General features: G+C 34.6%; 1 protein-coding gene and 1 long non-coding RNA gene across 3 annotated transcripts in view; one reads left to right on the forward strand and one right to left on the reverse strand.

Annotated features, from left to right (window-relative positions):
- Window positions 1-16,034, forward strand: part of LOC100032991 (disintegrin and metalloproteinase domain-containing protein 32) — a 160,120-nt gene that overhangs the window by 30,874 nt on the left and 113,212 nt on the right. For both annotated transcript variants that reach the window (XM_007476380.3, XM_007476383.2), the window contains 3 exons: window positions 7,500-7,568; window positions 13,360-13,431; window positions 13,781-13,947. In XM_007476380.3, the coding sequence (XP_007476442.1) occupies window positions 7,500-7,568; window positions 13,360-13,431; window positions 13,781-13,947 (308 nt within the window). The remainder of the gene's footprint in view (window positions 1-7,499; window positions 7,569-13,359; window positions 13,432-13,780; window positions 13,948-16,034) is intronic.
- Window positions 1-16,034, reverse strand: part of LOC103102005 (uncharacterized) — a 72,036-nt gene that overhangs the window by 25,977 nt on the left and 30,025 nt on the right. The gene's annotated exons all lie outside the window — the stretch shown is intronic.

Genomic DNA, 16,034 nt, shown 5'->3' on the forward strand with positions numbered 1-16,034 from the left:
TCTATGCTTGTCCCTTTGCTATTCAGTATTTTTTATTGTTGACTTACATGAAGGGAATAGATGATATACTGTCAAGGCTACAGTAAATACAATTCAGCACAACCACTTATTGATTACAGGTAAGTTACCTGATGGATTAACAAGTAGAGATTTAAGGGCATTTAGTGGATTTTAAGTAAAAGAGACCATTTGCCAATTGTATAAAGACTGTCTAAATCAGATAATGGTTTAAAAATAGATACTTTAAACAAAAGACTAGTTTACTAATACATAAGAATTTCATATAGGGAAAAGGACCAAACCCAGAGGCAACACCTTTCCTTATGGGAACTTTAGCCATAGAAATTCTTAGGCACAAGGATTGTGACTATCAAGTGTGGACCTTCCAAAAATTCAGGTTTAAGAATACAAGACTTATAGTTAGGATGAATCTGATCAGCCCATACTATCAACTACCTCTGATATAGGGATTGATAGATCTATAGTTAGCAGGTCAGTTAGGGTTATTCAAACTATGACCAGGCCAACTTTTGCTCTTATAGGGGAGAATGGAGAAGTAATTATACATGTTGTCAGATGACAGTGTTTACTCATTTAATGTATGTCTTGCATGTTTTCATTAATGGATATGTTACTGTATATTTTGAGTATATTCTGTTTTTCATGATCTATGTCAACTTCATGTATTTTGGATTCATATATCTTTTAGCAATGCATAGTTTTACTTTGTGTGTATGTGTGATTATATACTATTGTTCATGCATGTTTTATTAGCCTACTAATATTGTTATTACTTTGCTTTGCTATTGGGTTTGTGTTCTACTGATGTCCATGTACCATCCTCACACATGAATATTCAGCCAATAATTTCGGTTTGCCTTCCTGGAAATTGTCTGTCAAATATTACACAATGTCAGCAAGTAAACAAGCATTTATTAAATGTTTACTATGTGCCAGGCACTGTGCTAAGCCTTGAGCATAGATGTATTCTTAATGTGTATTTGCTATAAACAGAATCCTTAAGATTATTACTGGGGACTGTGATTAAATCATCTATATACTGTTAAGGGCCAATGCTTATTTTAATGCTGATATATAATTGCAGAGCACTTGACAAACTGTAAAGTAAATATAATGAAATGTAGTGAATGTAATGTAATTTAAATGTAGTGAAAGAAATTAACGAAAAAGGGAGCCATCATCTGGGAAAAGAGAAATAAACTTTACAAAGGTGGTATATATTTTTGGTCAGAACACTTCTTATTCCCCTTCTACTTCTCCACAGGGTAAGATACAATCCCAATGAATCTAGTTATTCTCTCTCTGAGAAAATCCAATGAGAGTACTCTTCTACCCTTTCATTATATTAGTCTTCACTGCCACCCTTCCCACCATGCCCCCAGTGCTTCTTTATGTTATATATTTTACTCCATTTTATTTCTCTTTTCCATACCTTCTATTATTATCCTCTTTTTCATCCCTAGTTTTATATTTTTTGACATATCATTCTAAACAGCTTACTACCACACCCTCTATATATACTTCTAATTACTGATGATAACAATTTTTAAGTGTTATAAAAATATCATCTTTCCATATAGGAATATAAACCATTTGACCTTATTGAAGTCCTTAAATTTTTTCTCTTATTGACCTTTTTATGCTTCTCTTGGATTTTGCATTTGAGCCTCAAATTTTCTATTTAAGTCTTGTCTTTTCTTCAGGAATGCTTGGAAGTATTTTGTTTTTATTAAATGACCATTCTTTCCTCTGGAAGAATATAGTCAATTTTGCTGGGTAGTTGATTCTTGGTTATAAATCTAATTCCTTTGCCTTCCGGAATATTATATTCCAAAGCCTTCCAGTCCTTCATTGTGGAGGCTGCCAGTTCCTGTGTGATCCTGACGGGAGCTCCATAATATCTGACTTGTTTCTTACTAGCTGTTTGTGGTATTTTCTCCTTGGCCTGGGAGCTCTTGAACTTGGCTATAATGTTCCTGGGAGTTGTCATTTGGAGATTTAATGCAGGAGGTGATCTGTGGATTCTTTCAATTTCTATTTACCATCTTGTTCAAAGGTATCAGGGCAGTTTTCTTGGATAATTTCCTATAGTTTGATATCTAGGATTTTTTTTTGGTCATGTCTTTCCAGTAGTCCAATAATTCTTAAATTGTCTCTTCTGGATATATTTTCCAGGTCTGTTGTTTTTTTTCAATGAGGTGTTTCATATTTTCTGCTATTTTTTCATTCTTCTGATTTTGTTTTATAATTTCTTGATGTCTCATGAAGTCATTAGCTTCTAATTGCCCAATTCTAATTTTAAAGACTGAATTTCTTCCATTTCCTTTTGATCCTCCTTTTCCTTTTGATCTATTCTTCTTTTCAAGTCATTCTTTTCATTCTTTAACTCTTTTGCCTTATTTTCTAATTGGTCAATTCTAGCTCTTAAAATACTATATTCTTATTTTAATTACTGTGCCTCTCTTTCCAGATGACTTATTTTGGTTTTTAAGCTGTTATTCTCCTTTTCCCAATTTTCTCCAACCTAATTTGATTTTTGGATTCTTTTTTGAGCTCTTCCAGGGGCTGAGTCCATTTTCCTGGAGTTTTTGAGATTTTTCTTGCTGTTCCTTGGATCCTGTCCACCTTTGTTGGTTCTGTGCTTTGTTCTTGATTACCATAGAAGATTTCAATTATAACTTCCTTCTTTTTCTTCTGTTTACTCATATTTTTCCCCTCCTTATGAACTGTACACCCACTCCTCTGTTTACTGGACTTGGATGTTTGAATTACCCTGCTCTGAAGGGAATCTTAAGTCTTAACTCTCTCCTGCTGGTTGAGGTGACCTGCTGATCTAATCTGCCCTAAGGCCAAATCTTTACCAGTTACTGCAGAGGTCAAGGGTGCCCAACCAGCTGGTCACCCCTAATTCCTCTTAGCTGCCACCAGAGCCCTGAGCTTCATGTGGTGGTACTGAGATACTGAAGTATACTGTCACAGTAGTAGCCTTCACCCTATAATCCCACAGTCACCCCAAGTCCTATGGCAGGTGTCAGCACAGTAGCTGGGAGGAAGGATGCCAAGTCTCTCTCTTATCCCATGGAAATCGGCTCCCTCTGCCTACCTTCCAAATTGTGTTGAGCAGGCAAATTCTTTGACTGGCTTGCTTTTGAGTTTGGATTTCTGTCTTTTTTGAAGCACTTTTTTATAGACTGGTGTGGAAGAATAGTCAGAGGGGTTTTGGCTTCTGCTGCTTCTAAGCCACCAACTATCCTGAATCTACCCCACTATGTTTGCTTTTATTCCTTAATTGTCTTACTTTGGGATGATGTTTAAGTGTAGTGAATTTTCTCACGGAACACACACAGAATTGAAAATTACAATTATAGTGGGTTAGTTACGATAATGGCTCTGTTTTTCTTCTTCCCAGCTATGCATTATTATCCTTTTCAGGAGAAGGGAAGAATTTTTTTCAGAACAAATTCCAGAGCCTCACAAATTATTATATTTTAACCAGTTTTCATTTGAAATAATTCTATAGTAGTTGTCCAAATAATGGTTTGTCTCTTCTTTGTTCATTTGTTTTAGTTGTTCCTAACTCTCCATGATCCTATATGGAGTTTTCTTGGCAAAGATACTTGAATGATTTGCCATTTTCTTTTCTAGATCATTTTTAAAACCCTTACTTTCTGTATTAGAATCAATATTGTGTATTGGTTCCAAGGCAGAAGCATGATAAGGGCTTGGCAAAGGGGGTTAAGTGACTTGCCCAGGCTCACACAGCTAGGAAATGTCTGAGGCCAGATTTGAATCCAGGACCTCCTGTTTCTAGGCCTGACTATCAATTCACGGAGCTACCTAGTTGCCCCCTCTAGCTCATTTTATATGTTGGGAAATTGAAGCAAACAGGGTTAAATGACCTGCTCAGGTTCATGCAGATAATAAGGTCTGAGAGCCATATTCAAAATCAGGAAGATGATCTGATATTCTATCCATTGAGCTACCTAGTTGCCCCTTCATTTCCTTAATAGGACAAAACTATTCCATTGAGTAGGTAGACCAAAATGAATATATAAGAAAACCCTGCCCTATTTTCTGAGATTATTTAAAAATCTAAATGGTCAGCTTATATATTTCAGACAATTCCATTAGACTTGTACATGAAGTCCATTAAGATGAAACTCCTTCTATGTTGGTAGAGAGGCTTTTCTACTGCAGCAATTTCCTTTGCTGAAAAATTAGGTCTTTTGGGCATTTGAATATATTCTCTTAGAATTTTGAACAAGAAAAGTCATGATCCAACATGAATGAGATCAGAAAATGGATATTTTATATAAAATTGTGAATACATTAGTTAGACTTGATACTTTTAATATACATTAAATTTAACATGGTTGTAACAACAGTTTTGTTTGTCATTGTTCCCCTCTAAACCGAACTCTAGTTTCATTTGTGTATTTAAAAGAAATGTTCCATTGACATTCTTTTTTTTCCTCTCTTCCCTGTAATTTTGTAACCTATGACTAAAAGGGCCATTTACTTTCCTCATAAGTAGAATCTAAATGCCCAGTGCTCTGTGCTGGTATGTGGGTCAGAGATGGTGAGACCCAGAAAAAATAGAGATCCTGGGCTTCTGACTTCCAGCTTTAAGAGAGAAGATATTCTAGGGTATTTTCAGGTCCTTGAAGGGAGAGAAAGACTCTGGAAGAAGCTGAGATGTAGAGGGTCCAGCCAATCATGTCCTTATCACCAGGTTACTACATTACATGGACTTGAGGAATTTCCTCATGGGTGAGATCTGAGACTCTTTGTCTCTCTTGAGCTGAGTTATCTTGTTCCCAGGGGGATAGTTCATTTGCTCTTTATGTTATCTGGTACAAATTTTCCAAGGTGTAATTTTTTCTGAATTGTTTTGCTTTCAATTTTAATAAATGAATTTATTTGCTATTTGCTTCATGTGATAATTGTGGAATTCACTTTTGGTAAGAAGGGAGTCAAATCTTGGATATATAATTTGGGGTGCTCACTAAAAGGGCAGGATTCAAGAGGGCAACTTTAACTTAGAAATTATTTCTCCTAGCAATATTTATGGAAGTAGATAGATATAATTTTAGGCTGGCACCTTTCTCTTTGAAGAGAACAGAGTGGTCAAGCTTCTGGCCTAACCAACTGCTTCACTTTGTAGGAAGAATCAAAATTTCCTTTGGAGAAGTGGGGAGTGAGGTTCTAGAGGTATCTTTTCTCACCTCCCTGTAAGCCATATCTAGACATACTTACATGGACAAATGTAATACTACACCTGCAGAACAACAAAAACCATATACCCAAGCTCACTACATTTTCATGATTTTCACTGCCCTTCTAATAGGTCCCTAAGTTTCCCCCACTCCTAAATAAAAGCTCTCCCTTTAGACAAAATGTAACAAAAATATAGACAAGCAAAACATATTTCTGTTGTAATAAGTGTGTCTGGAATTGATGTTTTATTCTATTCCTCTAGTTTATTACTTTTCCTCTCAAGGGCCTGGAAAAGCTTGCTTTATTATAAGTCTTCTGGAGTAATGCTTGATTATTGTATTGATGAAAATTCTTAAATAGTCAATTATTTTTCTTCATAGTATCATGGTCATTATGAAAATGGTTCTTCTGGGGCTGCTCACTGTGAGCTATATCAGTTTATCCAATATTAATTTATATAACAGATGTTTGGAGAGTGAATAAAGCACTAGATCTGGCATCAAGAAGATCTGGGTTCAAATTTGGCCTCAGACACTAGCTGATTAAATGATGTTGGACAAGTCTTTTAAATTCTGTTTAACTTATTTTCCCTGTCTATAAAATCAGGACAATATTAATAGCACTTCACTTACCAGAATAGTTTTGTCAATAAAATGAGATAATATTTGTGAAGTTCTTTGCAAACTTTAAAGCTCCATATATATGCTAGCTAGAATGATGATTCAGAAGAATCTTAAAAGATATCAATAATATTCTGTTATATTTGTAAGTCATAATTCATCTAGACATTTCCCAAATGATTGGCAACTACTTTTTCCCTAGGTTTTGCTTAACAAAAAGGCTGCTAAAAATATTTTTGTATTTATGGGCCTTTCCCCTTTTTTGATCTTTTTGGGGGGTATATCACACATGTTCCATTGCAAAATCTCAGATTCTGAATTGCAAGGGTCCTCAGAGGCTATCTGGTCATAATTGTAACTTTGTTATTTAGAATATATATATTATTTTTCTTGTTACTTCAATATACGTATAGTGGTCCTCACTGCCTGTTTTTTCAAGTGGAAGTTGATTTAAAAGCTTTGATTGGATAAGAGGGGAGATGGGGAAATAAACCTATATAATGAATATTCTTCACAAAAATTCTTGTTTTAACTTGCATGACAATATAATCTATACATTATGATATACAGCATTGTTAATGCTACTTTGCAAGCAAAACAAATCATATTTCACATCCTTCTCTCTTAAATTAATGCACTAATCTAGACCATTTTCTAATAGATAATATTACTTGTAGACTGATAATGGTTGAAACTGAGATTATTTCAGACTCTTAGGGATGAAATCATCAAACCTAACTTCATAGAATAGTTTCCTTTTTTTTTTAAACCCTTATCTTCCATTTTAGAATTATTAGTAAGTTTCAATTCAAAGTTAGAAGAGCAGTAAAGCCTAGGCAATTAGGGTTAAGTTTACTTGCCCAGGGTCACAAAGCTAGGAAATAAATGAATAATAATGGTCTTGCTGACTCTAGACTTGGTGCTCCATCTACTGTACTATCTAGCTGCTCCAATAGTTTCTTTGAAAAATCTTGACCAACTAATGAAATTATGGCCCCTGGCTTCTTCTCTGGTGCTAATTGGGAATTGTTTAATTGTTTCACGAAAAGGATTTCCTTTGTAGAATCATAGTTGAAATTTGACTCTTAAACTGTGATATTCAATATTTTGCCTAAGCAGCACTACAGAAGACTCTTAATTATAGGACAAATGTATATTATCTTCCTGTTATGAAGATAAACCTATATTAAAACCATTTTTAACATCTCATTGAATCATAGAGGTGACCCTGAATTTTCAAAAGCTATAAGAATGGCACTGAAGAACTAGAAGTTCTGAACAAGTAAGAAAAGTTTTGAGTTAATTAAATCAGGGATCCTAGAAGTGTTGCCACTCTAGATCACAGAACAAGAAATAAGAGAAGCTCTAAGAAACAAAGAGTAGATTGCAGATTTATTAAGCATTCTTAGAAATTTGAGTACTTTTCCAGAAGTACTTGTATACTAACCATAGTAAGGAATCACCACTAGACAGGGTGTCCCCAAAGTCTTAGTGTAGTTTTAAGTTTTAGACTTTATCTCCTTCCCAGCTTCCTGGTCTAATCAGTATGATGTTCTGTTTCTAAAATGTTACATTGCTAATAGATAGTAAATTATGACATTTTTTACAATTTCTAATGTACATATATGTTTTTTTTTCTAGTCAAGATCAGTTAGTCCAAAACTATTACCTCAGTATGTGGAAATACATATTGTCTTGGACAAAAGTTTGGTATGTATTTGATCTTGGATATTTGTTTCCATTTTTAGGGCCTGGGCCAAACTACACTGTAACAGACTACTCTTCCCCCTCTTCCATCCCCCCCTAACATTTTTATCCAGGTAAAATTATTGAAAGTGACCATTGAAGGTTAGAGCCAGAAATAGTTTAGGACTTGTAGCAGAGCAAAACTTTAGAGAGTGCAAAATTTAAAGGCTCCACTGGTACTCTTTCAGTAGAGTAGGAAAAGGTAAGAAACACAAGTTCAGAGATTGAGAACAAAGAAGACATTCAGTTGTCTCTATCCCACAAAAAAACCTCAGCTATCCAATCTTGTCCCCTTCCCAAGCCCTATTTCTTCTTTTTAAGTAGGCTATCTTCATTCCAAAAGCAGCAACCTTTCCTGACACTTGTCTTTCTCCTTCCTTTGAGCAAGTGATAATCCATAAAGTTAATGTACCCCTCCCAGGCCTCTCTTGTGGAGACTATAAGTGCTGTCTGAAGTCTAGAATAGTTTATTCTAATGGGCATGAAGCTGGCTGAAGCAGGCCCTGTGGAGCAAACCTAAGTCATCTACAGCACCCTGGGCCCTCATCAATTATCCGGACTTTTTTGGCTACTGGACTTCGATGACTCTGGAAGAGGGATTGAAGCTGATGACTGCAGCTCAGCTTCATTTAAATCTACTTCATGCACAAGCCAAGACATCACCAACCTGTGATGCCAATGGCCCTATTAAAAAACGAGGGATAAACAACACTATCTTCTTGATTCTATTTACTTTCCTTTATACCAATTTATAGAAATCTTGTCATTCTTCTCAGTATTCATTTTATTCATTGTTTCTTATAGCACAATAATATTCTGTTACCATCATGTACCAGAGTCTACTTATACAGTCCCCATTTAATTAATGCACTTTGTTTCCAGTTCTTTGCTACCAAAACAAGTGTGGCTATAAATATTTTGTGGTTTATTGAACTTTTCTTTTTTTCAGTTATCTTGGAGTATAAGCCTAACAGTAAAATAGCTGGATCAAAGAGTATGAACATCTTACTTTTTTATTTTTTATAATTCAGATTGCTTTCAAGAACTATGATACTATTTTGCATCAGTATGCCTTTTTTTTTAAATACAGCTCCTTCAACATTTACTATTCTTTTTTGTCATCTTTATCAAGTTTGCTGGTTACGAGGAGAAATCTTAGTGTTATTTTGGTGACCCTTTTGCTTATTATTAGTGATTTCAAAGTACATGTTAATTTAATTTGAAGAGTTTTACTAATACTTCATAGAACTTTTTATCTTGCAAGTAAAGGATTGAAATTTGGTTGAATCCTTTTTTCTCCAGTAGGATTGTTATCTCTATTCCTGATACACCAATTAATAGGCACATACTTTACTATGAAAACCCATATTTGGATCCCAAAAAGATCCAACCAACCCTAAAAAATCTTTTATAATCCATAAATTTAGCAGCAGCTATACCATAATTCTACAGTTCCATTAAACATGATAGTACAATGATAAAAAACCAAATATATAAATCATTTTCAGAAAACCTGTCAGAAGGAGGCATCACCTAGTTTTTTATGCTCAGGCCTAATTGTTTGCTTCTAAGTGGGCACTGTGACTGATTCTGGAAGATATCAGTCATATACTTTTTATAGCTTATCTTTTATTTTCTTTGCTTTCCTGATGTGGATCATAAATGTAGAGCTGTAAGGGGCCCTAGAAATCCTCTCATTTAACCCACTAATTTTGTAGACAATTAAAATGAATTCCAGGTAGGTTAAAGATACTAAAGTCATACACGTATTCCTATTTTCCTTTCCTATCACTAATCATGTCTTGCCATTCCCAATCCTGGTTTCCAAACTCTATATGTCCAAAACAATGAACTCCTCTATCTCTCCAAATCTACCTTCTTCAAAATTTCCCCATACTATTCAGGGCACCTCCATTCTGACCCTGGTTTGCAAACTCAGGGTCATCCTTGACTCCTCGGCCCACCATACCATTAGTTAGATTTTGTTTATACTTCCGTAACAGCTCTGTACCTATGTCTTCTTTTCACTCACACAGTCCATAGAATTCTGCCCCATTCTAACTTATACACTCCACACAAAGGCAAAGTAATTTTTCTTAAAGTATGGGTCTGACCATGTCGATCATGTCAAGCCTCTACTGAATAAACTATTATTGTTCCCTAGTACCCTAGGATAGAACATAAATTCACGTTTGGCATTTAGAATTCTTTACAATCTGGCTCCTTCCCATCTCTTCATCCATTTTATACATTCTTCCTCTTTACACACTCTATGGTTTATACATGCTGGCCTACTTACTGTCTCTCACACATCAGACTTCATCTTCCATTTCTATGCCTTTGTGATGGCTAGCCTGCATGTCTGCAACCATCTCCTTTGTTATGTCTACGTTTTAGAATCCCTAGGATCTTTCTAGACTCATTTCAAATTCCACCTTCTTCAGAGGGCTTATTCTTCCTCCTAGCTGTTGTGTGCTTTCCTTTTTAAGTTACCTCACATTTTATATATATACTTACAAAATAAGTTATCTTCCCCAGTCCTATGTAAGCTCTGTAAGTAAGAGGGCAGGGAATTTTTTTTCTTCGTCTTTGTATTTTCAACTCTTATCACAGCCAGTGTGCCAAGATCATAGTAAGAACTTAATAAATGCTTATTATTGGTGGATTAAAGGAATGGAATTATGATTTGATCCCAGATCCACTGATTGCAAATCTACAGTTCTTTTTCCTATACAAAACTCTGTTTATGCTGTGACAGGAAGGCAGTTGTCCAATTTGTCCAATTAAGATGTTATGTCTTGGGGGCAGCTGAGTAGTTCGATAGGTTGAGAGATAGGCCTAGAGATGGAAGGTCCTTGGGTCAAATCTGGCCTCAGACACTTCCTAGCTGTGTGACCCTGGGCAAGTCACTTGACCCCCATTGCCTAGCCCTTATCACTCTTCTGCCTTGGAGCCAATACACAGTATTGATTCTAAGACAGAAGGTAAGAGTTTTTTTTTTAAAGATCCTATGTCTTATTGATAATAATTGACATAGCACTTCAGATCTATAAATTTCTTTATATAATATCATCTCTGTCATCTGTTTGATAGAATTTTGTTTAAAAAAATTTTAGTCAGTATTCATTAGTAATACTAGCCTAGCATTTTCTTTGTTTTTTCTTTTCTTGGTTTAGGTATTAGGACTATATTTGTCTCATAAATGGATCTCATTTTTGAGTGTAATTTATGAAGTATTGTTAGTAACTATTCTTTCAGGGTTTGATAGATGTCTCCTGTGAATCCATCAAGTCCAGGAGTTTTTTCTGTGATAGTTTTACAGCTAAATATATTTCCTTTTCTGAGATGAGGTTATTTAAGCTTTCTATCCAATTTTCTGATGTTTTGAGTATTTTGTGTTTTTGAAGGAATGACTTCAAATTCTTTTGTGTTATCAGTTTTGTTAGCATTTAATGATGTATTACATGTTCTAATTGTTCTATTTCTTTTTGGTTTGCTGTGTTTTCATCTTGCTCATGTGATATTTTGTTGATATGATTTTATACTCTCCTTTCTGATTAGTTAAGGATTTATTGATTTTATGATTTTTTTCAAAGAATCAGCCTTTAGTTTTATTCATCATTTCTATGTTTTTTTTTTTTTTGGTTTTCAGTTTGTTCCTCTAGTATTTTTAACATATTTTTTTGGTGCTTATTTTGATTTGTTTGTTTATTTTGTATTTTAAAATGCATGTTCAGTTCATTGGTTATTTATTTTTCTATGTTGCTAATATATCATCTTAAGGACTGCTTTAGTACCTTCCTCCAACTGCTCTTTCCCGGTCACATTCCAAATAGAATGCTCTTGTTTGAATGACAGGTCATCAGTCCCAGCTACTCCAAACTCCTGCTACAAATCATTCTCAATTTCTCACTTCCATAGTTATTAGCTTCAAGCTGTCCAATTCAGATTTTTAAGAAATTGTTTTCTTCAGTGAACTTTGCATCTCTTTCCCCATTTGGTCAATTCTGTTTTTTGAAGAGTTTTTTCATTAGTGATTTTTTGTATGTTCTTTTCCATTTGGCTTATTCTTTTTTAAGGAGTTATTTAGTGAATTTTTGTGCCTCTTTTACAAGACTTTAGGTCAGTTCTGTTTTTAACCTGTTATCTTCAGTAATTTTGATCCCTCATTTACCAAGCTATTAATTATCTTTACATAATTCTCTTACATTAATCTCATTTCTTTTCCTGGTTGTTTCCTCTGTCACTCATAACACTTTCTGTAATTTCCCCAGGAATTCTTGTTGGGTTTGTAACTAATTAGCATTTGTCTCTGAGACTTTGTATATAGCTGTTTTCATTTTATTATCTTCTGAGTTTATGTCTGGTTCTTTCCTGCCATTGTAGTAACTTTTTCTGCTCAAATTATTTTTTGGTTGCTTGCTCATTTTTTCAGCCTAATTTCTTACTTGTAACTTTTTAATACTGGATTTTGCTCACCTATAGTTGGAGAGGCACTGTCCTAAGCTTTAGGCTTTTCTGTGCTGTTATTTTTAGAGCTAGTTTCTGGGGTTCTTCAAATTTTCTGTTCTTCCAAGGTAGTGTGATCTTGAGAGAGGTATGGCCATTGTTCTTCTCTTCTGCACTCTGGTAATTACCTATGATAATCAGTAGTGCTCTCTATGCCTTGGAACTATAAACAGGGACCCTGTTCCCTTGTGATTCTAGCACTGCGCAGCTGCTGTAGCTGCTGTACGTATTGGCTCCACTCAGACTTTCACCCCAGTGTTATCAACTTCTCCTGCCAAACTAAATTTTTGTAGGCCAGAAAAGTATCTCACTGACTTTTTTTTGTTGTGCTGCTCCAAAATTTTGTTTGAAACATTATTTTAAAGTTTTGGGAATGGAGAGAGTTCAGCTATGTTGCCTCTAATCTGTCATCTTGGTTCTTAGCAATTATCTCTGATTTTCTTTCTAAAAATATTTCAAATTCTTATTATTGAATGTTTATTTGTCCTATATAGCTAAGCTCATATTTGTAGTATTGGTTACTAGACTGCATTCTGATATTTAGTGCTCTTTGGAACACATTATTTTACTTTCTTCTCCTTTTTCTAGTGGATGTGGAATAAACTTGTGATATTTTAATGTTCCTTTTTTTTTATCTGAAGGTTTTTCTCCTGATGGCATACAGAACTTGTTTCTGATTTGAATTGTTAACTTTTATCACTATGTTTCTAGGAATTTAAAACCTTGAGCTTTTTTTTTCTGGAGGTGATCTGTGAATTCTTTCAATTAAAGTTTCATTTTGTGTGTTCAGAGATTGTGGACAATTCTCTTCTGTTTTCCTCATTGTTGTGTTAAGGGTTTTGTTCTGTCCTGTTCTGTCCTGTCCTGTCCTAGTTGGCTATATCCATATATATTTGCCTGTATAGTGAACATACTTTTTTTTTTTAATGTTCTTGCCTTTTGCTTCTCCTCTCCTAGATTGATCTTCGCTTCTTTATTTTTATATTCCTAAACTATTGTTCTCTCTTGTTTTTTTTGGTGAGTCTTTGTATCATTGAATGTTGGATCATTCCCCTTCATTTTTTAGTATTTATTCTTAGATGCTTAAATTTTTTTTTACAAATCTGGATGCCATATTTCTTTCTGCTATTATTGTTTTTCCTGTTGATTTAACTGTTTATGCTCAAGGTCTTTCTTTAGAAATGTTAAGTGAATAAAAATTTTAATGATTTGGGTTTAGATCTAAAAAAGTAATTTTATTTTTCAGTATGATTATATGGGCTCTGATACTGAGAGTGCAACATATAAAGTCATCCAGATTCTTGGTCTTCTAAATGCAGTAAGTCCCTCCCTTTTTATGTTACATGGAAAAAATAATTATTTTGACTTTAGAGTTCAAATTAAACTGTGACTCTATTGTATTATTTCATTCCTAAAGCCAAATATAAACAATTTGCATGGCTCCATCAAAACAAAGGAATTCAGTTAAGCTACAATCAATTACTAAACAGTTACTATATGTATCAGCTTAATATGTGAATTCTTTTAGAGTAGGCACTGCGTTTTGCCTTTAGCATAGTCTCTAGCATTTAGTAGGGAATTAATAAATATTTATTGACTGATCTATCACATTCATAATGCAATATAACAAAGTATCTATGCAGTTAATTTATCTTTTCTGTTTTTAGATATATAGCCAATTAAAAATAACAATTGTACTGTCATCTTTGGAATTCTGGACATATGAAAATAAGATTTCTACAACTGGAGAGCCAGATGAAATATTACAAAGATTTTTGGAATGGAAAAATTCTTACTTGGTCCTAAGGCCTCATGACATGGCATATTTGTTCCTGTAAGTATAATATTTTTACATTGTTTAGAAATAGAACTCATATATGTGTATTGGGTATTTTTGTTATGGTCTTTTATATTTTATGAATCAAGGGGCTTTCAGAAACTCCATACTAGAAAACATTAATTGTAAGACACAATCATGTGATAGTATAGCAGCTAGGTGATAAAATAAATAGAGCTCTACACCTAGAATCAGGAAGATCTGAATTTAAAACCAGACTTATCTACTTACTATTTGACTCTAGACAGATCCCTTAACCTCTATCCATATCATTTTCCTTATATGTAAAATGGGAATAGTAGTAGCACCCACTTTACAGAGTTGTAAAGAATTAAGTAGGAATTCATATTCCTAATATATTCATAAAGCTTTTCATAAGCCTTAAACATTATATAAATGCTATTTAAAAAATTAACTATTATTATGTAATAAAATTTCGCTATAGATAGACATGGCACAGAGTTCCCTATTTTCTCTTTTTTGTCTCTGAGAGAGAGCACTGGGGTTGTTTTGAGGCTCCTTGCCTGCAGAGTGGGTGAGTGGCAATAGACTGGGAGTCAGACTCCTTAGTTTCTGGTTACAATGGACCAGATTTCTACCTATAGTGACCAGTACCACAGATCAATGCTCTAGAAACAACTAGGCCATGATCAGAAACAGTTTTGAGTATTGGAGACGGCTAAAATAAGTAAGTGAGGGAATTTTGTAACGTCTCTAGGTATCGGGTTGAAGGTTGGACTAGGGCTGGAAACCCGGATGTTGGTCTGCCCACAGTTGGTAGGCCTCAGCCCTATAGATTGTTAACATAATTTAACTGCTCAGAAAGATGTACAAAAAGGTCTTTTGACAAAACTCAGGGTGGATTGTGGACCAGGGAAAAGGATACCCCTAGCTCTTATCAATTCTAGCTCCTCCCAACTTCCTGACCTGCAAGGGTAGCTTTGGCCTCCAACAAAGTTGGGGCTACACTATCTGCTCTTTCTGTCTGCCTAAAATTATTCTAGCTAGCGACATCTGACACTTACTGGTCCACTGAGATAAGCACAGGGTCAGCAAAGCCTATGCAGATGGGTTGGCTAGAAGGCCAAAAGGCTGGAATTCAAGTGGACTGGCTCTGTTAGGCATGATAGAGATCTGAGTCGTTGACAGTTCAAACAATAGGTGAAATGATGATAAAGGCAAGAAACAGATCACAGGATCTGGGGTAGGATCAGGGATGACTTCTTGAGATTCAGGAACCTCCAGAGGGGTGTCAGGAACTCAACTTCTTTCTCCAGCTCAATCTAGAGATGGCTGCAGTAAGTCAGCTCCTGCTCTCATTGGTGTCCAGAGATCAACTGACTCCCTTGGAATCTCAGCTTCCCCTCTTAGCAGGCCCTACCATTCCAGAACCTCACCCCTTTGGTTCCACCTGTGTGCCAGCTGTTCTTGCAAATCAAAATGCAATGCCCAACCCTTTGCAAATTTTCAATTCTTTCTAAGATTTCCTTTCTTATATTCCTCTCTTAGCAGAGAAAAAAAACGCAAATTTTGGGAAAATTTAGTTTTGTTATCTCTCCACCAATAACTTACCTTGCTTCTTTATTCCTTCTTCTAAATTCTAATCCCAAATTAACAAAAACTCTACACTTCCTAACTTATCTTTCCTATTCTAGGGATTCAAACAAAGGAAAGAAAGGCTAAGGAAAAGGGATTTACAAAAGTTGTTACAAAGCTCCAACTCAGTACAACATTTGCAACTCAAAACAAACTAGAAATATGAATATAAACTAGCAATAATATAAAATGCAATCAAATTCAAAAGCTAAACATTCCATTAAACTCTTCAAAACCAATTTTAAATCAAAATTTATAATGCTAAGCTAATACAAACAATCTCATCCAAAAATATAAAAATGTAAAAATCTGGTATAAAATAAATATACTTACAATAAAATGCAATTAAGCACAACCTTTCACAAAAACTACAATCTAACTAAAAAACCTTCGCAAAATGCATTTTAAAAATACTACTCTGAACAATTTAAAACAAAGTCTTTTCCTTCTACGTTAAACTGAGAACTAAATATCTTAATATTATTTTA

This window comes from Monodelphis domestica, chromosome 1 (assembly GCF_027887165.1).
Source record: "Monodelphis domestica isolate mMonDom1 chromosome 1, mMonDom1.pri, whole genome shotgun sequence".
Classification (NCBI taxonomy): domain Eukaryota; kingdom Metazoa; phylum Chordata; class Mammalia; order Didelphimorphia; family Didelphidae; genus Monodelphis; species Monodelphis domestica.